The sequence below is a fragment of the Perca fluviatilis genome, chromosome 2, assembly GCF_010015445.1.
Source record: "Perca fluviatilis chromosome 2, GENO_Pfluv_1.0, whole genome shotgun sequence".
Taxonomy (NCBI): domain Eukaryota; kingdom Metazoa; phylum Chordata; class Actinopteri; order Perciformes; family Percidae; genus Perca; species Perca fluviatilis.
The window spans coordinates 5,434,504-5,462,125 of NC_053113.1; the positions used below are offsets into that span (position 1 = coordinate 5,434,504).

General features: G+C 43.5%; 1 protein-coding gene across 1 annotated transcript; it reads left to right on the forward strand.

Moving 5' to 3' along the window:
* The first annotated feature begins 12,642 nt into the window (after positions 1-12,642).
* On the forward strand, positions 12,643-27,007 carry LOC120572059 (NLR family CARD domain-containing protein 3-like). Its single transcript, XM_039821261.1, has 10 exons — positions 12,643-12,674; positions 13,418-13,633; positions 14,037-14,159; positions 14,494-14,610; positions 17,311-17,389; positions 17,566-17,773; positions 17,910-19,707; positions 19,792-19,965; positions 20,315-20,488; positions 26,968-27,007. Exons 2-10 carry the CDS (start codon positions 13,542-13,544, stop codon positions 26,975-26,977), a joined length of 2,775 nt encoding a protein of 924 aa, XP_039677195.1. The 5' UTR covers positions 12,643-12,674; positions 13,418-13,541; the 3' UTR covers positions 26,978-27,007.
* The last annotated feature ends 615 nt before the right edge of the window (positions 27,008-27,622 follow it).

Sequence of the window (27,622 nt, forward strand, 5' to 3'; positions counted from 1 at the left end):
TCATGCCAGGTCGTTATATAGTCACGTTATTGTAATCTATTTTTTTTAAATTTTTCGCAGTACCTTTGTCCCGCGTGTTGCAGTTCCTTTGTCGGCGTGTCCCGCGTGTGACGGTTCCTTTCCCCGTTCTTTTTTTTCCCAACCCCAACCGTCTCGTTATTGTGGCGTTTCATTTCCCGTGTCCTGCGAGTGGCGGCCCGCGAGTGGCGGCCCGCGAGTGGCGGCCCGCGAGTGGCGGCCCGTTCCGTTGTTTTGGCCGGCGTGTGGCGCCTCATTTCCCCGATCGCGAGTGGCGGCCCTTGGCGTTGTTTTGGCCGGCGTGTGGCGCCGCATTTCCCCGATCGCGAGTGGCGGCCCATGCCGTTGTTTTTAGCCGGCGTGTGGTGCCTCATTTCCCCGTAGTCCCGTTCCCCTGAGCAGGTTCGAAAAGCGTGACCTGTACACGTTGAAAAGTCGTTGCATATACACTAAAAAAACGTCAAAATCGCAACCTGTACACGAAATTATGAATCAAAATAACGTGACTATTACACGACCTGGCATGAGACCGGGTTGAGTGCATCACGTGACAATTCTGAACAAATCACAAAATTAACATCAGCCAATGAGATTGCGCATTTTGAGTTAAAAGGAAATGACCATATTTGGATCCGGTAGCTTTGTAGAGGAGAGAGAGAGCTAACGGTATATGAGATGACAGGGGGCAGACATCAATTGCGGAGCAGCGAGAAGATTTAGAATGCCAACTTTTGTTGAATTTAGGAGAAATCTACGGACGCAAACAGACAAAGTGTAGTAAAAGACCTAAATGTCTATTTCTGACTTTTTTTCGCCACAAGTCTGAAAGAAGACATGTTATTGAAGACAAATAGCCCAAAACCTCAAAATTTACCATTGAAAAAAAAAATTGTTTTTGCCTGCCGTGTCTCGCCTTAAATATATTTATTTGTCATTTCTGTAGGAGCTTCAATAAAACATGTCTACGCTCCCTCTCTCTCTCTGTATCTCCCTCTCTCTCTCTTTCTCTCTCTGTCTCTCGCTATGTCTCTCTCCCTCTCTCTCTCTCTCTCTCTCTCTGTCTCTCGCTCTGTCTCTCTCCCTCCCTCTCTCTCTCTCTCTCCCTCTCTCTCTTTCTCTCTCTGTCTCTCGCTCTGTCTCTCTCCCTCTCTCTCTCTCTCTCTCTCTCTGTCTCTCCCTCCCCTCCCTCCCTCTCTCTCTGCCCCTCTCTTTTTTTTTTTTTCCCTCTCTGTCTCTCTGTCTGTCTGTCTCTCTCCCCTCTCTCTCTCTCTCTCTCTCCCTCTCTCACCCTCTCTCTCTCTCTCGCTCTCTCTCCCTCTCTTTCTGAGTGATGTAATGCCCCCCCCCCCTATCCTTTCAGGGTGGAGCCTGCTGGTGTCAGATGGTTGACACCAGGTCTGAGGAAGTGTAAGTGTGTTTTTACATTTCATTCATCAAACTGTGACATCACTCATTCAACCCTCTGATGTCATCATCAAAGTGCTGATTGGTTACTAACTGCAGCTGTGTTGTGTCTCCTTCTCTCCGTCAGATTCCTGTGAACTCACACTGGACACAAACACAGTGAACAGAAACCTCAAACTGTCTGACAACAACAGGAAGGTGACACATATGAATGAGTATCTGTCATATCCTGATCATCCAGAGAGGTTTGACTGCTGGCATCAGCTGCTGTGTAGAGATGGTCTGACTGGTCGCTGTTACTGGGAGGTTGAGACGAGAGGACATGTTGATATATCAGTGAGTTACAGAGGAATCAGCAGGAGAGGAGACAGTGAAGACTGTTTGTTTGGACGTAATGATCAGTCCTGGAGTCTGATCTGCTCAGATGGTCGTTACTCTGCCTGGCACAATAATTGAGAAACATCCATCTCCTCCTCCTCTGTCTCTGGTAGAGTAGCAGTGTATGTGGACTGTCCTGCTGGCTCTCTGTCCTTCTACACAGTCTCCTCTGACTCACTGATCCACCTCCACACCTTCAACACCACATTCACTCAGCCTATTTATCTTGGGTTTGGGGTCTGCTCTCGTGGTTCCTCAGTGTCTCTGAGTCCTGTGTAGGACGTAGAGTCTCCTCCTGTTTCTCACTGCTGATCAGTTGAGTCTGTACAGGATCACACTTACAGAAATATTTCAGGTTATTGTTATAAACTAATGAATGAACTTAGTATAAAATAATTCAGAATGATTGAACAGATTCCTCGTGAACATTGTAAACTTGTTCCACTTCCTGTCCTTTAAAGATGGAAGTTGTGATCATGAAATTGTAGAAATGCCGTTGACTTGTGTCATGTTTAGTTTTGAGTTCTGTCTTTTTTCACAATAAAAGCATAAAATTACTGTGAGAGTGTTTGTGGTCATCATCCGAGTCCGAGCCAGTCACCGTGAGAACAAGTTTAACAGATCTCTTGTGTCCTTCCCCCTCCCCCTCCCACACGCACACACACATACACAGACACACACAGACAGACACACACACACACATACACAGAGACACGCACGCACACACACGCGCACGCACACACACGCATGCGCGCACACATACACAGAGGCACACACACGCACACACAGACACACACACGTGCACACTCACACAAACACAGACACAAACACGTACAATACACACACACTTCACGAAGAGAGACAGAGAGAGAGGTAGAGAGATTGGATTTTTACAAAACCTTTATTGTCAGAAAGCCGTTTCTTTCTCTACCAGAACATCATATTGTTTACAGATGCACAAAAACAAATTAAAACCTCATGTAATAAATAAATAGTCTCATAAAAACACAGAATGAAAGATGAGCTCATCGTCCTTCACAGAGCACAGAGCCGTGGTGAAACACCACTGGTCTAAAAACTGCTGCATGTCTTTCATCAGAGAGTGGAACCTAAAGTCCACTCTCACTCGGGCCTTCACCAGAGCCCCGTACAGCTTTGTCAGCTCTAGTCCACAAACATTTTCTATCTGGTTTTCCGACTTTTATAAATTGACAGTTTTGCCTGACCCACAATAAAATTCAACATTTGCCACTTATTTGCATTTTTCTTTTTGTAGCCATCACCACAAATAAAAGCAGTCTCACTAAAAACCTCTCCACAATCTAAAAACACAGTTTCTAAAATGTTAAAAAGAGATTTCAGCCTGTAACAGTCCAGATAGCAGTGACTGATGGTCTCAGGGTGGAGACAGAAAGGACACGTGGAGGACACGGTGGGATTAATCTTAGACAGAAACACATTCACGGCCAGAGCCCCGTGGAGCATCCTCCACTGCAGGTCTCCAGACCTCTTGTTCAGGGGAGGCTTGTACAAGACTCTCCACACTTGTTTCCTGTCTTTCAGCAGTCTGTCCTTCCGCACCATGTCCTTTCTGTCACCAGCTTCTTATTGTCGGTGGCCAGAACACAGTTCCTATACAGACCTTTTCCATTCTGCATATGGAAATCAGCAACATGTGGCGTATGTTGTGCTAGTGAGTCAGTGTTATTAATTACAAAAACAATGTCTGGAAAGGGGTCTCCAGAAACGGGAATTTCTTTCCCATTAAAATAGTCCCGGAGCATCTCTGTCTCTCCACTGTCCAGTCTGTTAATCCACTCGTTGAGAATAGTTCTGGTGTGGCGGGCCGACCTCAGACCCAGCAGAGAGGCCACTGCCTCTGTGTTCAGGAAACCAGGACCCGCAGCCTCCACGATTCCCCGCAACGTGGTCACTCCAGCCCTCATCAGCCTCTCCGTGAGTCCAGGTCTGCTGCCATCCTTGAGATCCAGCCGGGCCCCCCACACCAGAGGCTCCTCCAGGAGCCAGAACAGAGATGCTGCAGGTTCTAATCTGGTCCATTTAAAATGGTCCATGCTTTAAAAAGTCCTTGATAAAAAGAAGGCAAGTCACACAAAGAAATAAAACCACAGTCTACTAAAAACAATAAGGCATCAAGACCCAGACCTGCAACCCCCCTTAAAATGGTGCTGGCTACTGGCCTCCAGACGACATCATCATTTTCATATAAAAACCTTTGTATAAACTGTAATCTAAAAGCAGCAGTCTGGCTCTCCAAGTCCACCAAACCCTGCCCTCCCTCCTTTTTTGGCAGATATAAAACACATTTGGGAACCCAGTGCATCATGTCCCAAAAAAACTTTAAAATAATCGACTGTATTGTTTTTAAAAGACCAGCTGGGGGCTCCATACATTTTAACTTGTGCCAGAGGCTGGATGCCACCAACTTATTTATGATTAGCACCCTTCCTCTGTACGACATGTGGGGAAGCAGCCACCTCCATTTTCCCAACGTCCCCTCCACCTTTTTGATGACTCCTTCCCAGTTCCTATCCGTCGTTCTCTGGTCCCCCAAATAACCCCCCAGGTACTTTAAACCCCCCCTCTTCCAGGTCAACCCACCAGGAAGCTGAGGGAGGCCTCCAGCCCAGCTCCCCACTGCGAGGGCCTCACTTTTCGCCCAGTTGACCTTGGCAGCAGAAATGCTATGAAACGTCTCCACAATACGTTCTAAAATATCTACATCTTGTTGGTTTTTTATAAAAACTATGATGTCGTCTGCGTAGGCCGATACAGTAAAAGGTGTAGTAAAACCAGGTAAAAACAGGCCATTGATGCCAGAGCGGACATTATGCAGCATGGGTTTAATGGATAAGGCGTATAACATCCCAGACATGGATCAGCCTTGTCTTATCCCCCGGTTTACCTTAAAGGGTTTACACAACCCACCATTAATCTTCAGCACACTCTCAATGTTCTCGTACATTACCTTTATCTTGGCGATTAAACCAGGGCTGAGGCCGAACCTCTCCAGAACTTTCCACAGGTACCGGTGCTCAACGCCTTTTCCTGGTCCAAAGAAACGAGACCAGCATCTACACCCAATGAACCAGAGACTGCCAAAATATCCCGAATTAGTGACACATTGTCAACAATGGACCTGCCGGGCACACAGTATGTCTGTGTCTTATGGACGACCCGGTCCAACACCAGCTTCAGCCTGGATGCCAGGACTTTAGACAGCATCTTGTAATCTGCACACAGCAGAGAGACCGGGCTCCAGTTCTTAATGTCCTGTAGGTCCCCTTTCTTAGGGAGGAGAGTCAGCACCGCCCTCCTGCAACTCTGCGGAAGGGAACAACCATCAAAACTTTCCTTAAAAACATCTAAAATGTCAGTTTTCATTATGTCCCCAAATTTTTTTTCTAAAACTCTGGAGGGAGACCATCAATCCCAGGGGCCTTTCCCCCTGCATGCTTTGTAGAGCTCTAGAAACCTCTTCCTCCGTCAGGGGCCCCTCCAGCTCCTCATTGTCGTCCCCAGAAACAGTGGGCAGGTCCCTGCAGAACATCCTTTTTGTCCTCTGTGTACTCTGTGCTGTAGAGGTCAGAGTAGAAGTCCACAGCCCTCTCTCCGATCTGTGACGCTGTTGTTAACTGCTGTCCTCCTAGCTCTGTCCATTCTTCTTCTCCAAACTAAAAAAGAAATTAGTTGGAGAGTCTGACAAAGCTGCCTGATTTCAACCTTCCCAATGTCCCGCCACTGCCTCAGTGAACTAAAATCTCTCCATCTGTCCCTAAAACCTTTCCAAAAAAAATAAAAACATCCCTAAAATGTGCATCTAAAAGCAAAGCTGTGTTAACAAAAGAATGACACAAAAATTGATACCGAGAGCAAACGAATGGACCTAGTTTTCCCCACTGTCTCCATCATTTAAAAGCTCTAGTTTGATCCTCCTTCAATCGGAAAAACTCTGGTAGAGTGAAGCCTCCCTCACCTCTAAGATGCATCTGAGCTCGTATTGAGATCAATAAAACACTTTTATTCTCAAAACAGTCTTCAAGGTTTATGTTTTTGCTATTTTTTGTTTTCTGGAGGAACTGTCTGATTAGTTGTACCTGATACAGTTCTCCCTGTACCGACCCAACAGAGACCTGGGAGTCAGTCAGAGGCTGACTGAGTACACTACAGTCCTTTTCCTCCTCATCTTCCTCCATTTCTAACTCCTCTTTCTCTTTCTCTTCCTCCTCCACCTCTTCCTCCTCCTCCTCCTTCTCCTCCTCCCCTTCCTCCTCCTCTCTCACTGCCATTTTTTTGGCCTGAGAACCCCTAATCCTTTCCTTTTGTTTTCTGTTCCTTGCAGACAATTTTAGAACTTTGTCATTTTCACCCAAAACAACCTCATCACTCTTCTCTGCGTCAGCTGCTGCGACTGCAGGGACAGTCAGCTCAGCGTCAGCTGATTCATCCATCTCACCTGTCTGCTCCCTACACACACCCTCACCTGTCTGTTCAATACACACACCCTCACCCGATTTTTTTCTTTTTCTTCACCCACCAACACTTTTCCCTGCCTCACACACACCTCCATCACCCTCCGCTCCCACTTCATTCACACAAACACCCGGTGTATTTACAGTACTTGGCATCACCACGCCGCTGTGCAGCATGCCGGCCCCGAGGCAGCAGCCCCCTCCGGTACCCCCGGGGGAGTGGAGGGCGGCCCTGCCCCGGCACCAGCCTCCTCTCCCGGACCAGGAGGATTCGGATCACCTCGTCTCGGGCAGGCCCTCACCGTGTGTCCCACCTCTCCACAACCAAAACATTTCATCTCTGATGATGTTGCAAAAATCACGTATTCATAATCATCTACTTTAACATGGAATCGGAGGTTTAACTCCTCGTCCCGATGGTTCAGTATCATATACAGCTGTCTACGGTGAGACACGACATGCTTCAGCAACGGAGATTTACATCCAGACAGGATCTTTTTAACGGGGCAGACTATCTTCCCGTGTCTGGACAACTCTCTGCTGAGAAAGCCATCAGAGATGAACGGTGGGACGTTGGACAGGACCACCTTAGTGGCCGGTTGAGTCAGCGGTAATACCTGAACAAACATGTCTGTCACGGGGGTTGCCCGCCTCAATAACTTGGTTCACTTTCTCCTCCTGGTCCAGGAAGATGACCACGGCGCCGTTCATTCGAGCAGCCGACATAACATTACCGTGCCAGACCTTTTCCCCCACAGCTAGACTAATGTCCTCCACGCTGCACGGGAAACTAGGACAGATCTTAATGCCATGTTTCCTGGTGAGCGTGGAGAACCCCTCTCCATTCACCATGACGGCTGCACACGCCGACCGGCGAGACGCCGTCAGGAGACAAAACCACCCAAATAAACCTAAACTAACCACCAAAAAGTACTACAAATTAAAGATAAAGTGACCTACACCGTTAAGCTACCCAAAACTAAAAGAAAATATCAACAAAAGAAAAGTAAGAAAAGTAAGAAAAATCTACAAATCCCTGCAGCTCACTCACACATGCTCTCAACTCAGAGAGAGAGAGAGAGAAAAAGAGAGAGAAATGGGTAGAGAGATAGAGGGAGAAGGAGAGGGAGAGAGAAAAAAAAAAAAAAAAAAAAAAAAAAAAAAAAAAAAAAAAAGAAAAAAAAAAAAAGAAAAAAAAAGAGAAAGAAGAGAGAAAAAGAGAAAAAAAAGGAAGAAAAAAAAAAAAAGAGGAGAAAGAAAGAAAGAAAGAAAGAAAGAAAGAAAGAAAGAAAGAAAGAAAGAAAGAAAGAAAGAAAGAGAGAGATAGAGAGAGGGAGAGAGAGTGAGAGAGAGAGGGAGAGAGCCAAGGCTGGTTACACACTGCACGCGTCTCGCGAGCGTGGCATTTCTGTTGCGTCTCAGCTGCGTGTCAGCTGCGTGGATTTTTCTGTGTCCTACACCAGAAGCGAGTCTGACGCGGCGCTGCTCCTGCTCCTGCTGCTAGATACAGGGAGGGCTGATCTCGGGACATAGTGCCGACAGATTTAAACTCTGAAAAATGGGTAAGTGGGCTGTCTGTGTAGCTGTAAGCTCTGATGTTGGACTGTCACTCACGTTGTTATCGGAGCCTATTCTACTACCCTTTATATATAGCCTACTGATTTGATGAAAGCAAGACAACATCGGCAGTATTGACTGGAAAATATGTTACAGAATATTTCGTTCTGTATGACAGGTGCAGCATTTGAAAATATTTTCTCTGAAATTTTGTATTACATTTATATCTACATTGATGTCAAAACCTAGACTTTCAAACATCAAGATGTCATTTATTAATATGCATTCGTGTCTAAATGACATATAAACATATTTTCCTATTCTATTTTGCCTGGAAACGCTTCCAACACGCTCGCGTCTCGCGTGAAAAGTAGAACTTTTGGTGAAGGGGTGAAAATCCTGGTTATCTCATTGGATAAACCATCTGTCTATCACCACCTATGTTGGTGATTGACGGGCCAAATCAACCAATCAGATCAACGAAGCATATGTACCTTTCCCATTTTCTTCACGACAAGCGGAGGCCAGCTGATATATCAAACTCTTGCCGAAACCAGTCGGGAGAATATCAAAAAACATCTTTTCCTCCAAATACTCTCTAATTCGGATAAAACTTGCACGATAGCTACGCTCGTCTCATCCTTGGAAGCCGCCATGTTAATGGCCGTTACACACCAAACAGTCGCTTCTCGTTGCGTCACACCTAAACCTGCATCAAAACCAACGCTGATTGGTTGGTCGTTTTGGCGAACAGCTCCAAATTTTCTCTATCTCAAGATGCCAGACTGATCAGCGAGTGGAAATCTGGAGCTCGCGAGATCAGGACGTCTCACGAGGCTACTGTGACATAGTGACCTTAGTATTTCCTTAAGCACCGATTCTTATAAAGATGTTACCAAGTTGTCTTGATATGAAGATCTTATGTCTGTTTTTCTTTTCTCTGTCGTTTTATCTGGGCAATAACAACACAAATCTTTACCGTCAGATGTCTAAATATGAGTTAGGTTCATAGGTTCACCACGCGGTGATATTATAATTATAAAATGATCTTGCTAACATAAATATTAGGTTTCTTCTGGGACAGAGGATATATATTTAACTGATCAGCCACTTAACTTCATAGTGAGCAAAACACAACTGTAGATCTTCAACATTAACCCTAATATCAGTTCACACGCATAACGATAAGCTTATCGCCGTGGTAACGTTAGTTGTAGTGGGTGCATTTGTATCCAACAAGCTATTAAACAAGCTAGGTAACGTTACATTATATTTTGTATTGATTTGTACACAGATATTTCAAATATACATCATTATGTTATATACAATACACAGCATTGTTTTAATGATATTTCTAGGTGGGGACAACCATTAGATGGGGGAGGGGTGGTGGTCCTGACTCCCCCGACCCCCCCGACCCCCCTGGGATTTACGCCCATTGTAACATTGTAAACTTGTTCAAATTTCAGTCCTTTAAAGATGGAAGCTGTGATCATGAAATTGTAGAAATGCCGTTGACTTGTGTCATGTTTAGTTTTGAGTTCACAATAAAAGCATAAAGTTAATGTGAGAGAGTTTGTGGTCTTTCTGTTTAACTTTTACACACGATAAGATGTCTCGGTGTCCCAGAGGTCTTCCAGGTGGAGCTGCAGTGTGAAAAACCCTCCAATCAGAGCAGTCCAGTATGTAAGTCTTTCACTTTTTCATTTTCATATTGTGTTGAGGTCAGGGAGTCTGTTTTCTCTACACGTTAGTTATCTGCTCAGCCAGCTGCTGTAACTTGACACTGGGGAGGGGTTTTGACTAGGAAACATGTTCAGTAGATATTTCTACTCCCCGTCCATTTCTTCCTCTCTCTTTCACTGTGTGCCCTGCTGTGTCTTTTTAAAAACCTGCTCAATGCCTTTTTTTTTAAATGTTGTTTTTAAAAGAAAAACTACCTGAAGGACGAGGCAAATAAATATCAGGGATCCTGGAGACAAGACGAACCCAAAACGCTCCCAGAAACGTCACGGAAACGTGTGTTCAAAGTTTGTTTCACGGTTCAGTTACGTTCAGTCAAACTACAGCTGCAACAATATGTCGATCAACAGAAAAATATTCGCTGATCGGCTAATCGTTATTTTTCACACACGTCACAAATGACAGAAAATGTTTTTTTTAGACTCAAATAAGTAGATATCCTGCTTCTCTGAAGACACACACACGCACACACACACACAGGCACATAGAGGCACACACACACACATGCACATAGAGACACACACACATACAGGCACACAGAGACACACGGACACATAGAGACACACACATACACATAGAGACACACACACACACACACATAGACACACACACACACACATAGAGACACACACACACACAGGCACACGTCTTAATGTCTGTCGGGTCAAAATCAGGTTTTGTGTCGTCTGATCCTGGCATTAGACTGTATCAAGCTGTAATCTGATTGGCTGTGTGACACTGTGTAGTGGTGTGTATGTTTACGCTACACACAACAAAACGATCTAACCATCATGGACCCAGCGGAGAAGCTTCTTTTTAAGAAGGTGTTGGAGTTCGGCTGGACTGTGCTGTGTTTGCTCTGCTCAGAGCAAGACCGGCACCCTCCTCTCCTGGAGAAGCTCGCCATTCAGCGGCAGTGGTTGTCAGAGAGTCCTTGGGTGAGTCACTTTGTTCCCCAGCTGGAGGAATTCAAGCACTGGCTAGAGTATTTTCTACAAGCCACCCCCAATGACTCACCCACCACCAGTGTCTCCTCCCCGGTCGGCCAACACCGTGTCCGTCGGTGCATGCTTTGTCAGCCAGCCTGCCCCTTTACCGGCTTCCCCAGAACTCTCAGACTGCTCAGACACTACCTGGTCAGTGTACGCCCCCAACCACCAGCAGTCCTACGAGGGCACCCGCCTAGCAGTCTCCTGTGGGACCCGTGGAGGCCGTGGATGGGGAAAAAGCCGTCGTGTCTCCCATCGCCATGCTCCGCTCTTCGCCCCGGAGTCCTCGCTCCCTAGCGACCCCAAGCTGATGTGCAACTCTCCTGACCCCGGGCTTACGTGCAACTCTCCTGATCCCAGGCTGACGTGTGGCTCTCCTGACCCAGAGCTGACGGGCGGCTCTCCTGACTCTGGGCTGACGTGCAGCCCCTCCCCAGACTCCCGGCCTGCTAGCAGCCTCTCCCCAGACTCCCGGCCTGCTAGCAGCCTCTCTGACTCTCTGCTAGCTAGCAACCCTCATTGGGCCCAAGCTGGCTAGCAGCCTTCATGAGCCCTCTGTGTTCCCTGTGTCCCCGGGGCCCTCTCTGTTCCCTGTGCCCCCGGGGCTCTCCGCTCCCCTGTACCCCAGTGGCTTTTCCCCCATGGACACTCCGCCTTCCCCGGACTTTTGTCACCCTCCCTGGGTTGTTTTCTGTTTTGTTTGTGGGACGTCTGGAATCCGCCCCTTGAGGTGGTGGCTCTGTGATGATTATGGCCATTTCTGTTACCGGTTTGTTTATTTCTGTTGCCTGTATTATTGATTTCTGTGGGTTTCCTATGTTTGTATATTCATTCTGTTTATTTCTGTTCCCGGTTGTCTTGATGTATCCTGTATTGTGGTCTGTGTATATTTTGTGTTCCGTGTTGTGATTTTCCCTGGTTGTGTTCTGTTTCCGGTTTTATTATGTTAGTCTGGTTTTCTGTCTTGTCTTGTCCAGTTTACTTCCTGTGTTTTCCCTCCTTTGTTGATTGTCCTGCCCCACCCTGATGTATCTCACCTTTTGGCTCATCTGTTCCTGATTTACTCATCCCCTCATGTATTTATCCTCTGTGTTCCCTTTGTCTCTTGTTAGATCGTCTTGTGTTTCCTCCATGTGCCCTGTGTTTGTTCCTGCGTGTGCCCGCTTGCTCCTGCTTGTGTTTTGCCCATCGGTTTATTATTTTGTGAGTTTTCCAGTCCTTGTACTGCCGTTTTTTGTTGATATTAAATCCCTGAGTACCACCATCTCCTGCCTGTCTGCCTCCCTCTGCATTTGGGTCCTCATTCTCCCGCTACCCACAGCAACTAACGTCTTAGAAACTAACTGTTACTATAGAAACCTCACTGTAGATAAAGATGATGATGGTGATGATGATGGTGAAGGTGAAGATGATGATGATGAAGATGATGATGATGAAATGATGATGAAGATGATGAAAAGGATGATGATGGTGAAGATGAAGATGATGATGATGAAAATGATGATGATGATGAAGATAATGGTGATGATGATGAAGAATGTATAACAGATCTTCACTGTTCCTCCTGATTGTTGGACGACGTCTTCGTCCTGATTCTGACTTCATGTTTCATATTGGTACGGTCATACACGGTGAAGTACACAGTGAAGTGTATGGTGAATTACACGGTGATACTGCAAAAGGGTTTGTAGAGACGTCGATCTGGGAGGTGATCTGCCTGTAGGTGATATTTAAGCAGTAACCTCTCACGGCCACCAGGGACACACACACACACACACACACAGACACACAGTACTTATACGGTAGAAGCCAAGCCCTTCTCAAATTTATCTTCTCAATTTTAAAAACTCCACAAGAACTGTATTCTTTCTATGAATAATTCAGCAACTATGCTTATTGTTACACTTGATGTGCGTTAGTTCAATTCCATCCAATGATAGTAAAGGCTGTGATATATATCGTGTGCACCACATGGGTTAGTTTGAAGCCGTGCCTCTCTGGGTGTTTCCTCTTGTTTCCTGTTTAAAGTTTACTTTCACTTTCCAGAGTTTGTGAAGCAGATTTTTCTCTCTGTGTGAAGCTCCAGCTGAAGGTAATTTAACTTGTCTGTAACGTTTAAAATATATATACTTTAATTTAAACTAACATCATCTGGCACCGTTTAAATTCCGTTTTGTTTCAGAGATAGTTGAAAATAATGAAAGTGTCTGATCTCATTTCTAAAGGCTGTATGTGTGTGTGTGTGAGAAACTGTACGTTGCTGTTTAATACTTTAACAACTGCCTCTGTAATGTTAAATATAATGTTTCTTCTTCACTTCTTATTTCCTGAGAAAGTTTGGATGACTTGTGTTGAAGATAAATCTACAGCATGTAGTAGCATGAATTACTACAGATGAGGTTTTAAATACTTTGCCAGGTGTTTATACGTCTGTCTGTCATAACCGTGAGGCTGCAGTCAGAAAATTTTACAGCTCTGTAGCTGAGATCTAAATGAAGGCTGAGTTTGAAGATGGGTGGGGTCAGTGAAGCATGGTGAAATTTGCCGTCGCAACATTCCTCGCAAAAGTCGGGATTCATGAAGAATTTCCATCCGTAAAATGTGCCGAGTTTTACACAACCTTTTGACCATGTCTGTAATGATGACATTATTCCTGGAGTCTTTCCAATGTTCCTGTTCTCCCATAGAGATAATGAATGACAGAGCAGGATGACCAGAGAGCAGAAATTATTCAGTGAAGAGCTTCAGAATTTATTTTCTGCTTGATAGCTTCTAGTTTCTCCAGCAGCTTCTGTTTCTGGAGATTAAAAAGTGGTCTTCCTCTCTTTCTGACAGGACCCATCAGAGACCAGACCCTGCTGAACCTGAACCTGAACCCAGCTGTGTATCCATGAAGAGTCACCGGTCCATGGAGCCACCACTACTTTAAAAAAGACCTGTAAGAGAGAGGCGAATAGAAATGGATGAGAGAGGATTGATGGAGAGACTTGAATGGCAGAAGGAGAGAATAACAATGGAAAGTGAAATTGAAATGCTAAAGAGAAGATTGAGGTGAGTTGTGAACATCCAGAAAACTGGAACGAGTCTCATTGGATGTAACTACGTCCCGTCTGGGTTGTTTTGTGTCAGTCTCATGCACACGCCTTCAAATAAAGTGTTTTTTTGTGGAAAGGAATGAATGTAGTTGATGACTGAAATGAGAATATTTTTGTAAAATAGTTTCCTGTCTCGCTCAAAATATCTTTCTGTTTAGACAACATTTTGAAATATAATATTTAGATTTGTTTTTAATTCTGATTTCAAAAGATATTTTTATTGAGTTTTGGACATAAAGTAAAGCATTATTGGCATTTAATATTTAATAATTAGGCCTATATGCATATTCATACTATATTTTAATGCAGGTAGACTTTAACTGAACATGTGACCCTAAATAAAAGTCTTTTTCTATCAGGACCCAGCAGCGACCAGAATCTCCTAAACCTGAAACTGAACTTAGCTGTGTGTCCTTTAAGAGTGACTGGTCACATGGTTGCCTCACTGACTTTAAAGGAGAGCAACCCTCTGCTGAAAAGAGGTAAGCTCTTAATAATATTATAATATTGCTGATTGATGTTTCAACTTTTATGTATCCAGAGAAGTTTTTGGAGTTTATTTTCAGCATCTTTCTTCTTCACATCATTTATATTCACACATCTGAAAGCTGTCCAGTTAAAATCTTCAACTCTTGACTTTAATTATATATTGGATCTTCTTTGGTCCAATATATTCCCTGGTGTTTTAGCTTTTTAACCCACTTTTTGTAAAGTTTATTGTACATCTTTGTGTTAATCTTGTTTTAGTCGCTGCTTGTATTTCCAGCCATTTTTGTCTGAATAATACAAATCATCTTTTGTATTATAAATTAACAGGATCCATCAAAGACCAGGCTCTGCTGAACCTGAACCCAGCTGTGTGTCCTTCAAGAGTGACCAGTCATATCAAGGCCTAATTGATTTTAAAGGTCAACAACCCACTGCTGAAAAGAAGTAAGCTGTTAATATTATAACATTGCTGATTCATGTTTTAACTTTTGCGTATCCAGAGACATTTTGAAATTTATTTTCAACATTTTTCTTCTTCACATACAGTATATTTATATTCTCACATCTATAAAATAAAATTAAGATAATTTGTCTGAGGATGAAATGGAAATTAGTTAGTCCAGTTTGAGTATCTTTTGCAGAGCGCTCCAGTCGTGAGTGGCAGCAGAATCAAAATATGCGAGACCAGAGGGAGAGTTGGTTCTGGGAATGCTTAATTGAAGATGAAGTGAGGATTGGGTTTTGTATTTGACAGGCTTTGGCTGCAGCAGGTGACCTAAGTAAGGAGGTGATTGGCGAAGAAGGTTCTTGTAAATGAAAGTGAAGCAGTGAATCTAATGGCGAATGTGAAGGGAGGGCCAGTTGACAGATGAATTTAGGGGCAGTGGTGTGTATTGAAGGAGGCATTTGTGGCAAACCTGATAGCAGAATGGTAAAGAGTGTTGAGTTTTAATTGACTGGTCTTACAAGCAACCCTGTATATAGTGTCACCATAATTTAACATGGGTAGAATTGTCATTTAAATGAGAGTGAGTTTGGCAGAAGTGGTGAAAAGTGGAGCGGTTTCTGTAAAGGAAACCAAGCTTGAACATGACCTTAGATTGCAGCTAAGGGTAGTACCCTTACGGGAAAACCACATGACTTTAGTTTTGGAGGTATTGAGAGTGAGTTTGAGTTGTAATGAAGACTGCTGTAGTTGGAAGAAGCTATCTTGCAGGGTAGCTCGAACAGTATCAGGGGAAGGACCAATGACATAAAGAATTTTATTATCAGTATATAAGTGAATGAGTGAATTGCCAGCTGTCTGAGGAATCTTATTAATGTACTGTATATTGGGAAAAGTGTGGGGCCAAGTATGGAGCCTTAGGTGATACCACTGGTGACCAGAAGAGAATGGGAGAAAATGTTTTCAAATCTTAAATGTTGCACTCGGTGAGAGAGATATTTGGAAAACCAAATCAGTGAGTGATCAGTGACACCAGTGCTGCTAAGTCTGTGAATGTGTGAATTGTGGTCCATGGAGTCAAAAGCTTTGGCAAGGTCAATTCAATTCAATTTTATTTATAGTATCAAATCATAACAAGAGTTATCTAGAGACACTTTACAGATAGAGTTGGTCTAGACCACACTTTATGATTTCCAAAGCCCCAACAATTCCAGTAATTCCCTCAAGAGCAAGCATTAGCGGTGGCTATTGCGACAGTGGCGAGGTAAAACTCCCTTTTAGGAAGAAACCTCGGCAGACCCAGACTCTTGGTAGGCGGTGATGAACAGTGGCAATAATAGTCATAATAAAGATAATGGAACAGTGACTACAAAGGTAGTCGTTGTAGTTCATGTCATAGCCGTTACGGGATGTAGCGTGGGACAGCAGAGCATGGGTGGATGCAGTGGACATTTGCAGAGTGGACATTTGCAGAGACTCCGGGGAGTGAACTCCCCAGAGCTAGGTTAGTAACAAGCATTTCTGGGACAAGGATGCACACAAAAGGAAACAAATGAAAGGAGAGAGCAGCTCAGGGTGTCATAGGATGGAAGGAACTTCCGCAGCAGTCTAGAATTATAATAGCATAACTAAGAGAGGAAGGTTAAAGATCAGTGAATATAACAGCACAGTGTTGTTTGGTAACTAATGTGGATGTAATGTCATTGAGTACTTTTGTGGAAGCTGTAACACAACCATACCCAGATGGATGGATGTCAGATCAGAAGTCAATAAGGGGAAGCAAAAAAAACGGATGGAACCACTGTTGAACCAATTCAATTTCAATTCAATTCAATTCAATTTTATTTATAGTATCAAATCATAACATAAGTTATCTCGAGACACTTTACAGATAGAGTAGGTCTAGACCACACTCTATATTTTACAAAGCCCCAACAATTCCAACAATTCCAGTAATTCCCTCAAGAGCAAGCAGTGCGACAGTGGCGCGGGAAAAACTCCCTCTTGGGAAGAAACCTCGGACAGACCCAGGCTCTTGGTAGGCGGTGTCTGACGAGCCGGTTGGGGGTGTGATGAACAGTGGCGATAGTAGTCACATTAATAATGGAACAGTGACTGGATGTAGCGGGAAGCTGCAGGGTTCAGCAGGACGCAGCATGACATTGCAGGGCATCGCTGAGCTCAGCAGGGAGTGCAGCAGGACCACGGCGACACCATCCAACAGTATCCTCAGTAGAGGTCAGCAGTTCGCCCCGACTTCAAACAGACTATCTAAGCTCTGCTTCACCCTCCTGAGTCGGCTGATGGTTTTCCACAATCGTTTTGAGGCCAACAGAAAGTTTTGAAGCCAACAGAAAGTTTTGAAGCCAACAGAAAGTTTTTCACCGTTGACTCCCCAAACTTCTTCTACCTACAAATGTTTGCTTCCATGACCACAGAAGCTGCAGACCTCCTGGCATCATCATACCAGTCTGCTGCTGCAGGAGTCCTTTAGGCCAACCATGTTGTAGCCCTTGTTTACTTCTTAGTTTTTTATGTTGATTGACAGTGGGGTCAGCAGTACCACCAACACTTTCATGTCAGGGGAAACCATCTGATTTAATGTTGTAATCAACACTTTAAGACACAGGAACTTACCTTGTGTTTGTGTCTGTGTAGACAGACATGATGTGAGCTAATTCTTCCTGATTCCACCACAGAGGGGACGAGGACAGCTCAGAGGTTCCCAGTGGTCAGTCTGCCCAGCAGCATCAAACACACCTGGACTCCATATTTATGGTCTGTACAGGCACACCAACTACTTTTATATCTATTCTGTTCACAATCATCTCCATGCAGAACTTTTCAGACCAGTGGATTGTCAGTCTGTCCAACATGTATCTTCATGTATCAACTTGATGTTTGCTTCCATGATTTCAGTTTGATTAAGTCATTCATATAATCTCTGGTTCCAGCTGCTGGAGGAGAACATCATCACTTTTGTGAAGAACGAGATGAAGAAGATCCAGAAGCTTCTGTGTCCAGATTACCCAGAATGCTTAGAGAGTCAGAGGAAGGGTGAGGATGACGACCAGAGGAGCAGCAGAGAGGCATTTCTGAAGATCACACTGCACTTCCTGAGGAGAATGAATCAGGATGAGCTGGCTGACCTTCTGCAGCGCAGTAAGAGGATTTCTCTAAAGATTTAACTTGCTGGACTAATGGGACGTTTTTTAATGTCTCCAGAGATGGATCAAAATATGTTCCTTTTTTCTTTACAAAATTAGTTAATGAGCTTTTTTGTTGTGTATTCATTCAGGAAGTTCTGCTGGAGTTTGTAAACGTAAACTCAAATCTAACCTAAACAAGAAGTTCCAGTGTGTGTTTGAGGGGATTGCTAAAGCAGGAAACCCAACCCTTCTGAATCAGATGTTCACAGAGATCTACATCATGGAGGGAGGGACTGCAGAGGTCAATTATGAACATGAGGTCAGACAGATTGAAACAGCATCCAGAAAACCAAACAGACCAGAAACAACAATCAGACGAGAAGACATCTTTAAAGCCCCACCTGGAAGAGATGATCCAATCAGAACAGTGATGACAAAGGGAGTCGCTGGCATCGGGAAAACAGTCTTAACACAGAAGTTCACTCTGGACTGGGCTGAAAACAAAGCCAACCAGGACATCCAGTTCACGTTTCCATTCACTTTCAGAGAGCTGAATGTGCTGAAAGAGAAAAAGTTCAGCTTAGTGGAACTTGTTGATCACTTCTTCAGTGGAACCAGAGAAGCAGGAATCTGCAGGTTTGAAGAGTTCTCAGTTGTGTTCATCTTTGACGGTCTGGATGAGTGTCGTCTTCCTCTGGACTTCCACAACACTGAGATCCTGACTGATGTTACAAAGTCTGCCTCAGTGGATGTGCTTCTGACAAACCTCATTAGAGGGAATCTGCTTCCCTCTGCTCATCTCTGGATAACCACACGACCTGCAGCAGCCAATCAGATCCCTCCTGAGTGTGTTCACATGGTGACAGAAGTCAGAGGGTTTACTGATGCCCAGAAGGAGGAGTACTTCAGGAAGCGATCCAGAGACAAGAAGCAGGAAAGCAGAATCATCTCCCACATCAAGACATCACGAAGCCTCCATATTATGTGCCACATCCCAGTCTTCTGCTGGATCACAGCTACAGTTCTGGAGGAGGTGTCGGAGACCAGAGAGGGAGGAATGCTGCCCAAGACCCTCACTGAGATGTACATCCACTTCCTGGTGGTTCAGTCCAAACAGAAGACCATCAAATATGGTGGAGGTGCTTGGACCGATTCAAACTGGAATAAAGAGACAAAGAAGATGATTGAGTCTCTGGGAAAACTGGCTTTTGAGCAGATGCAGAAAGGCAACCTGATCTTCTATGAATCAGACCTGACAGAATGTGGCATCGATATCAGAGAAGCCTCAGTGTACTCAGGAGTGTTCACACAGATCTTTAAAGAAGAGAGAGGACTATACCAGGACAAGGTGTTCTGCTTCGTCCATCTGAGTGTTCAGGAGTTTCTGGCTGCTCTTCATGTCCATCTGACGTTCATCAACTCTGGAGTCAACCTGTTGGCAGAAGAACAAACAACATTGTCATGGTCTGAAGTGTTCAGTGACAAATCAACACAGTTCTACCAGAGTGCTGTGGACAAGGCCTTACAGAGTCCAAATGGACACCTGGACTTGTTCCTCCGCTTCCTCCTGGGTCTTTCACTGCAGACCAATCAGAATCTCCTACGAGGACTGATGACACAGACAGGAAGTAGGTCACATACCAATCAGAAAACAGCCGAGTACATCAAGATGAAGATCAGTGAGAATCTGTCTGCAGAAAGAAGCATCAATCTGTTCCACTGTCTGAATGAACTGAATGATCGTTCTCTAGTGGAGGAGATCCAACAGGCCCTTAGTTCAGGAAGTCTCTCCATAGATAAACTGTCTCCTGCTCAGTGGTCAGCTCTGGGCTTCATCTTACTGTCATCAGAAAACAATCTGGACGTGTTTGACCTGAAGAAATACTCTGCTTCAGAGGAGACTCTTCTGAGGATGTTGCCAGTGGTCAAAGCCTCCAACAAAGCTCTGTAAGTGGGATTTATTCATGAAGAAATACTCTTTCAACAAGAGTTAAATATAAATAAGTTGTTTCCTTCCTGTTGTCTCTCCAGACTGAGTGTCTGTAACCTGTCAGAGAGAAGCTGTGAAGCTCTGTCCTCAGTTCTCAGCTCCCAGTCCTCTAGTCTGAGAGAGCTGGACCTGAGTAACAACAACCTGCAGGATTCAGGAGGGAAGCTGATCTCTGATGGACTGAAGAGTCCACACTGCAGACTGGAAACTCTCAGGTCAGGATTCATTAACCCATTCAACTGATGCCCATTTAAAATCTGACTAACCTTAGTTGATAAAACAGCTGCTTTGTGTCTGCTGATATGATAAACTTGGGCAGTAGTTATTCATTATTAGGATTAATAATAAGATTATATAATTATTAATTTCAAGACTCAAAATTACTTTCCATGAGGATTTTCCATTTTTTACTTTTGTTGTTAAATATTTAAATAGAACAGTTGATTTTAAAGGTGTATTCTAAATCTGGACCAAAATGTACCTGTACATAAAACAAACATAAATCTAACACATGGCTCCACGTGTTTACAGAGGGTTCCTGTGTGTTGTTCTGTGTGTTTGCAGCCTGTCAGGCTGTCTGATATCAGGGGAAGGCTGTTCTTCTCTGGTCTCAGCACTGAGCTCCAACCCCTCCCATCTGAGATGGCTGGACCTGAGCTACAATCATCCAGGAGAATCAGGAGTGAAGCTACTGTCAGCAGGACTGGAGGATCCACTCTGGAGACTAGACATTCTCAGGTACAAACACTGATTAACAAAAAGGAGATATTTGTGTAGGTTTTAAAGGAGAACATCTCCAGGAACTAAAATGATAACTCCCTGTTGTTAATAATTTATGTAGTTTGCACAGATCTCTGTATGTTAAAGGAACTGTCCGTGGTTCAGTTTCAACTCGACAAATAGGTCCAGGACAGATTTAGCCTAGATTAGCACAATTCAATGTGCTTTCTACGCTGTGAGAAGAGTGTGTGGTTTAAGCATTAATCTACTTTTTCGGCAGACTAGTTAGCTAGAGGTTTAAAAGGTCAGTTGCCAGTGCTGCCTGGCTCATGTGATCGATCAGAGGCGTACACTGATATCCGGACCAGTTTTTTCTCTAAGTTCCTCTTGTACTGGGAGACTACCAACTCTAACTTCAAAAAGTCTCTCAAAACGCTCTTCCTTAGTCCCTGCGGTGCCAACACATATATATATATATATATATATATATATATATATATATATATATATTAATGTATAGATATGTGTGTGTTTGTGTGTGTGTGAGAGTGATGTACTGTTCATGTTTCCCTACAGACAAAGGTCCACTGTTGCACCAAATACTTGCTCTTGGGGGAATTGTTGGGTCTCTTTATATGATAGTGTGTCAGTCGCGCCGGCAGCCGCAATCCTGTACGCACTGTGCATACATTATTTTCTATGAGACACTCATCTAATGATAACAATGAGTAAATGTGCACATAGTCTATTGTGCTGTCTGCTATGTGCAGTTATATTTTCCTCATTATTTATGTTATTTCACCCACAAGCCATCAGGTATTAATCAGAATATTCATTGTTATAACTCAATCTGTAGATCAGAGGTGAGCTGTCAGGGTCAGCAAGGCCTTCTCTGCTGGCCAAGAGATTGTCAGAATCATAGAATTATATTTTTTTTAATTAAAGGCCTAAAATAACTAATATATATATTTTCAATATTGTTCACGCTGCAGTTTGTTTACATTTTTAAAATTTGTTTAGTGAAATGATTTTCCTAGCTATTACTGCTTGCTTTATGTGTTAAAGATTTGGGCAGTGTCAGTGGTGACGTGTGTTAAGCCACCACTGCTTGGCTGGAATTTGTGTTGATCGCTGATTGTGTTATTTGTATTTTTGATTTCTTTGTGGTCACCGTATGAGTAAATATGACCGGTAGTTGTGGGTTTGTTTTGGTTTCTTTGGTAATTCCATTCATCTTGACCATATGTGATGCGTGAAAGTGATGGCTTCACACAGTGTTTGTTCATGTCTCTGCAGTAGTGTGTTAGGTGACTCTAGGTGTTGAGCCTTTTGTTAAATCACATTATCTATCCATCCATCTTTGTCCGCTTATCCAGGGTTGACCTTTGGCCTAAGGTGCTTTGGTACCAAGTGCACTTATGAGCATGATCCCTATGTTCGAACATGGTGTTCGTTATAGACAATCCATGACTAGCACAGAAGTCCAACAACGAACGACCACTTGGGTTTGGATCAGGGAGGCCATTCCTCCCAGTCACGCCTCTCCATGTGTCTCCATCATCGCCCACGTGCGCGTTGAAGTCCCCCAGTAGAACTATGCAGTCCCCCACTGGAGCGCCATTCAAGGTCTCCAAGAAGGCCGAATACTCCAAGCTTTTTTGGCACAAACAGAAGTCAGAGTTAGGTAACCCACAGGCGTAGGGAGGCAACCCTCTCGTCCACCGGGGTGAACTCCAACATAGCGTCGCTCAGCCGGGGTCTTGTGAGTATCCCCACACCCTAGAGTCCAACCCCCTACCCAGGATTATGGCTCCAGAACCAAGAATGTGAGTTGAGGTAAGCCCCACCAGATCTAAATAGTAGCGCTCCACTTCCCGCACAAGGTCCGGCTCCTTCCCCCCCAGAGAGGTGACATTCCACGTCCCTAGAGCCACCCTCTGCCGGCCGGGTCTGGTCCATCTAGGCCCCTGACGTTCACTGTCACCCGTGTGGCAGCGCGCCCGGCCACAGCAGTTATCAAATCACGTTATTCCACATGGTAATATAGTGTTATGGTGAGATTATTCAAAGGTGATTTAACTGCTGTAGGATAGTACTGAAGGCCCAGGTGTAAAATACACAGCCTGCCACTGCCGTAGATAAACTGCTGGTTGCTATGGACGCTGCTATCGCTTAACCCACAGATCTAGCATGTTGTTTGTAACATATTTGTTGACATGGACATGAATATTCCAGTTATGAGGATTATCCTGTTTTTGATCATAATCATGATGTTTAGGCTACATGGCACACAGAGAAATCAGGTTATTCACATGTCCGTACATGCTCACCATCAGCTCACTCTCTCTCTCACTCTCTCGCTCTATCTCTATCTCTCTATCTCTCTCTCTCTGTCTCTCTCTGTCTCTCTCTCTCTCTATCAATCTCTCTCTTTCTCTCTCTATCTCTCTCTATCTCTCTATCGCTCTCTTTCTGTCACTCTCTCTATCTCATCTCTCTGTCTCTCTCTATCTCCATTTCAATTCAAATTGCTTTATTGATATGAATGTCAGAAATAACAATATTGCCAAAGCATTGAGGATAATAATGAAGAAATACATACATACAATTAATTGTGAGAACTAAAATAAATACATTTAAACAGGAAAGCAACAACAGTATATCAATATACAGTAAAATTGCTAGTGTCAAATCAATCAAAAGAAAGAATCAAAGAAAGAAAACAATGCCATGAAGTAGAGGACTAAATGAGAAGGCAGAGTAAACTGTGGGGAGATGAACTACAGATATTATGTGTTGTTGTGCTGGTTGTCTCTCAGGCTGTGACATTCACTCACATATCTTGCTGCTTCTACAGCGCTCATAGTATTTTCTCTAAGTAGATGATTTTTTTCTGGTTGGAGAGTGTATCAAAATCTGGGATTTTACATTTAATTTTGGCAAGGAACTGAGTTCTGATGTGAGTATATGTGCCTGTCTTCTCGAGGAATCCAGGTCTGCCTGTGGCAGCGTGTTTCCACAGCCAGACCGTGTCCTCTCAGCCTGTACCTACTCAGAGTCTTTCTGAGTCTGTGGTCACGTATGGTGTTCAAGTGTTCAGCTACTGTGTACTCTCGGTTTAGGGCTAGGTAACAATCCATTTTGCTTTGACGTTTAGTAGTGTCTTTCCAATAGGTCATGTATTTCTGTTTTTGTCTGCAGATTTGGTTGGTCCGGATGGTTTGGGGAGTGTCCAGGGGCTGTGAGGGCTGTGAGGTGAAGGAGCTGAGGGACAGGGCTAGCTGACTGAGGGGACTCTCTATGTTTCTCTCTTGGTATTGTAGTGCTTTGTATTGGAAACTCTGGGGGTCTTTTGTTTTCAGGTGGTTGTAGAATTTGATGGATCTTTTTTCAATTGTAATTTAGAGGGGATATTGGCCTAGTTCTGCTTGGCAGGCATTATTTGGAATGTGGTGTAGATGGTTTCTACAAAATTCTACATGGAATTTGTCAATTAGGTGATTGTCCCACTCAGTAAATGTTAAATGTGTGAGTAGGCCCCATATTTCGCTGCAATATAGAGCAATGGGTTCTATTACTGATTTAAATATTTTTAACCACATTTTAATTGGAATGCCTGTTTTGATTTTTCTTTTAATTGCATAAAATGCTCTTCTTGATTTGTCTCTCAGCTCATTCACACCCATTTGAAAACTACCTGATGAACTAATATTGAGACCTAAAATGTGTAGTTTTTCACATGTTCTTATTGAACTGTATTTAGATAGAATTGATGTTTACTGTAATTCCTAGATCTTTTCTGGAAAATCAATATTTTGGTTTTGTTTAGTCTGACAGTCAGAGCCCAGGTCTGAAATAAACTGTGCAGGAGGTCCAGGTGTTGTTGTAGGCCTTCTTTTGTAGGGTACAGCAGGACTAGATCGCCAGGAACCTGCTGAAAATCAGTTTTATACTGAGCCAGGCCCCATTGTGTCTAATCTTTTCCTGTTTTATAAATAAAAATGAAAAATGAAAAAAAAAATGAAAAAGCATATAACAAATATTTGATGTCAGTATCTCCCAGAGTGATACCAGGGGATGTAGAAAGTTACAGATTTTTGCCAATTCATTTATATAAATATTGAACAGAGTCAGGGACAGGCAGCATCCCTGTTTCACTCCACATTCTTGGGGAAAGAAATGTGTTTGTTGGTGGCCAATTTTAACTGAACATGTGTCGTTTGTATACATAGATTTTTTCATATCATATGTTTTTCCTCCAATACCCATTTCAATCAATTTGTATAGATTTTTCATTTGTTCTGGTTTATTTGTTTGTCATTGAGGGTGTGGAGAGTAAAGATGTGGTCTGAAGTTCAATATTTTGGGAGAAATCCAATTTGACTTTTGCTTAGGATATTGTGTTCACTAATGAATTGTAATATTCTGCCACTAATAATACTGCAGAATAGTTTTGCCAGGTTACTGGTCACACAGATTCCTCTGTAGTTATTTGGGTCAAAATTGTCTCCATTTTTGTGGATTGGGGTTATCAGTCCTTGTTTCCAAAGAGCTGGGAAAATACCTGAATTTAGGATGATATTGAAAGCTTTTAGGATATCTCTATTTCTCTCTATATATCTCTCTCTGTCTCTCTCTGTTTCTCTCTCTCTATCTATCTCTATCTCTCTCTATTTCTCTTTCTGTATCTCTCTCTCTCTTTCTCTCTGTCTTTCTATCTCTCTCTTTCTCTCTGTATCTCTATCGCTCTCTCTTTCTCTCTGTCTCTCTCTATCACTCTCTCTCTCTATCTCTATCTCTCTATCACTCTCTCTTTCTATCTCTCTCTATCTCTCTCTCTATCTCTCTAACTTTCTTTCTCTCTTTCTCTCTTTCTCTCTCTTTCTCTCTGTCTCTCTCTCTCTCTCTCTCTCTCTCTCTCTCTCCCACATATCAATTTAGGTTCACAATAAATGTTGGCCTGCCTAATTGTGCAAACAAAAATACAGGAAATAGTTTTTCAAACAGCAACTACATGACACTTAAAGCAGACTTTGGTAGATTTGCCAACTATGAGACTCCCAGAAATTCCCACAGAAGCAGAGGTTTCTAAATTAAAGCGTGGAAACAGGTTGCTGTGAGTCGACTTTTGAAATGTAGTCTTTGTTTTGCTTGATTTGCTAAATTCTAAGATTTCTAAGGGCTTTATGTGGACCAAACTGTAAGTGAGAAGACTATGAGACATGGAATAATACAGTCAAAGATATTTGACTTTTTCAAAATGAAAGCATGAAAATAAACTCTACTTGTCTTGCCCTTGATGCGATTCTCCTTTTCCACTGTGTCCCTTACCGGGGATTTCCACTGGATGCGTAACAGCTGCGGACCGGCTCCGCTGCGTGTCTGCTGCGTGCTCCGCCGTCCGTCAATACCCACCGGGTCCGGATTTGTTGCGGAACGGCTGCGGCCGTTACTGACAGCTGTAGTCACGAGGACCCACAAGTTCTCGCGAATTCACGTAGAATAGAACCACAAAACCAACAACTGTTTGTTTCCATCCAGAGGAGTAGAGGGGAAACGACTCTGTGCTGTGTTTTCAAGGTGTAGTGCAGGGAAATATGATCCGCCGTGAGCACGGTGTATTTTATTTTGAAAATTAACCGGATATTTATTTTGTTTCTGTGCTTGACTTCCTGTCCCGCACTATCTGCCGTGTGCTGAATTGCTGCCGAGCTCTCCGTCGTCCGTCAAAAATAGAAGCTCTGCGTATCTGCTCCGGAGGGCTGCAGACTGACGGAACTGGGATGGAATAGGGACGCAGACGTTCCGCAGTCAGTGGAAATGCAAACATTGACTTTAATGGAAACCTAATGACTCCGTTGACGTTTCGGAGACGTTCCGCAGACGTTCCGCATCCAGTGGAAATTGCCGGTTAGTGTAGTTGAGTTTGACACCCCTGAGATAAGTTAAGATGAGACAGACTTTATTAATCCCACACTGGGGAAATACAGCAGCTCAAAAATAAGACAATGTACACACATCAGAATAACACAAAAACACATTAAGTAGACATAGGAGAAAAGATATACATAAAGTATAAGAAATAGAAAAAAATAGAATTAGTTTTAATAATAATAATAGTAATAGGGGACGGTTGTTTTCCATACTATGAAATAAAATCCTGACTTAGACCTCGTGTATCTGGAAAGTGTCCTGACATAACTTCTGTTGTGATTGGACACTTTAAAGGAAATTAAACTGGATTAGATATTTTAATTGATTGACAGCCCAAATATGAATATAAAATGAGTAAATTCCAACTGTACATTTGTGTGAGAGTGATGCAATGCCCCCTCCTTCCAGGGTGGAGCCTGCTGGAGTCAGATATCTGAATCCAGGTCTGAGGAAGTGTAAGTGTGTTTTTAATGTGACATCACTCATTCAACCCTCTGATGTCATCATCAAAGTGCTGATTGGTTAATAACTGCAGCTGTGTTGTGTCTCGTTCTCTCTGTCAGATTCCTGTGAACTTACACTGGACACAAACACAGTGAACAGAATACTTAAAATGTCTGACAACAACAGGAAGGTGACGTGTGAAAGAGGATCAGTCATATCCTGATCATCCAGAGAGGTTTGACAGGTGGGAACAGCTGCTGTGTAGAGATGGTCTGACTGGTCGCTGTTACTGGGAGGTGGAGAGGAGTGGAGGAGTTTATATAGCAGTGAGTTACAGAGGAATCAGGAGGAGAGGAGGCAGAGATGACTGTGTGTTTGGATGTAATGATCAGTCCTGGAGTCTGGACTGCTCTGATAGTCGTTACTCTGTCTGGCACAATAACAGAAGAACAGCCATCTCCTCCTCCTCTATCTCTGGTAGAGTAGCAGTGTATGTGGACTGTCCTGCTGGCTCTCTGTCCTTCTACACAGTCTTCTCTGACTCACTGATCCACCTCCACACCTTCAACACCACATTCACTCAGCCTCTCTATCCTGGGTTCTGGCTCAGGTCTCCTGGTTCCTCAGTGTCTCTGTGTTCTGTGTAGGACGTAGAGTCTCCTCCTGTTTCTCACTGATGATCAGTTGAGTCTGTACCGTATCACACTTACAGAAATATTTCATGGTTATTGTTATGAACTAATGAATTATCTTTGTATAAAATAATTCAGAATG

Bases quoted from the DNA above. Each gene is read 5' to 3' on its own strand.
- LOC120572059 (XM_039821261.1), top strand. From the start codon at position 13,542: ATGGATGAGAGAGGATTGATGGAGAGACTTGAATGGCAGAAGGAGAGA. The intron at 14,160-14,493 runs GTAAGCTCTTAA...ATAAATTAACAG, and splicing joins CAACCCTCTGCTGAAAAGAG to GATCCATCAAAGACCAGGCT. The intron at 19,966-20,314 runs GTCAGGATTCAT...GTGTGTTTGCAG, and splicing joins TGCAGACTGGAAACTCTCAG to CCTGTCAGGCTGTCTGATAT.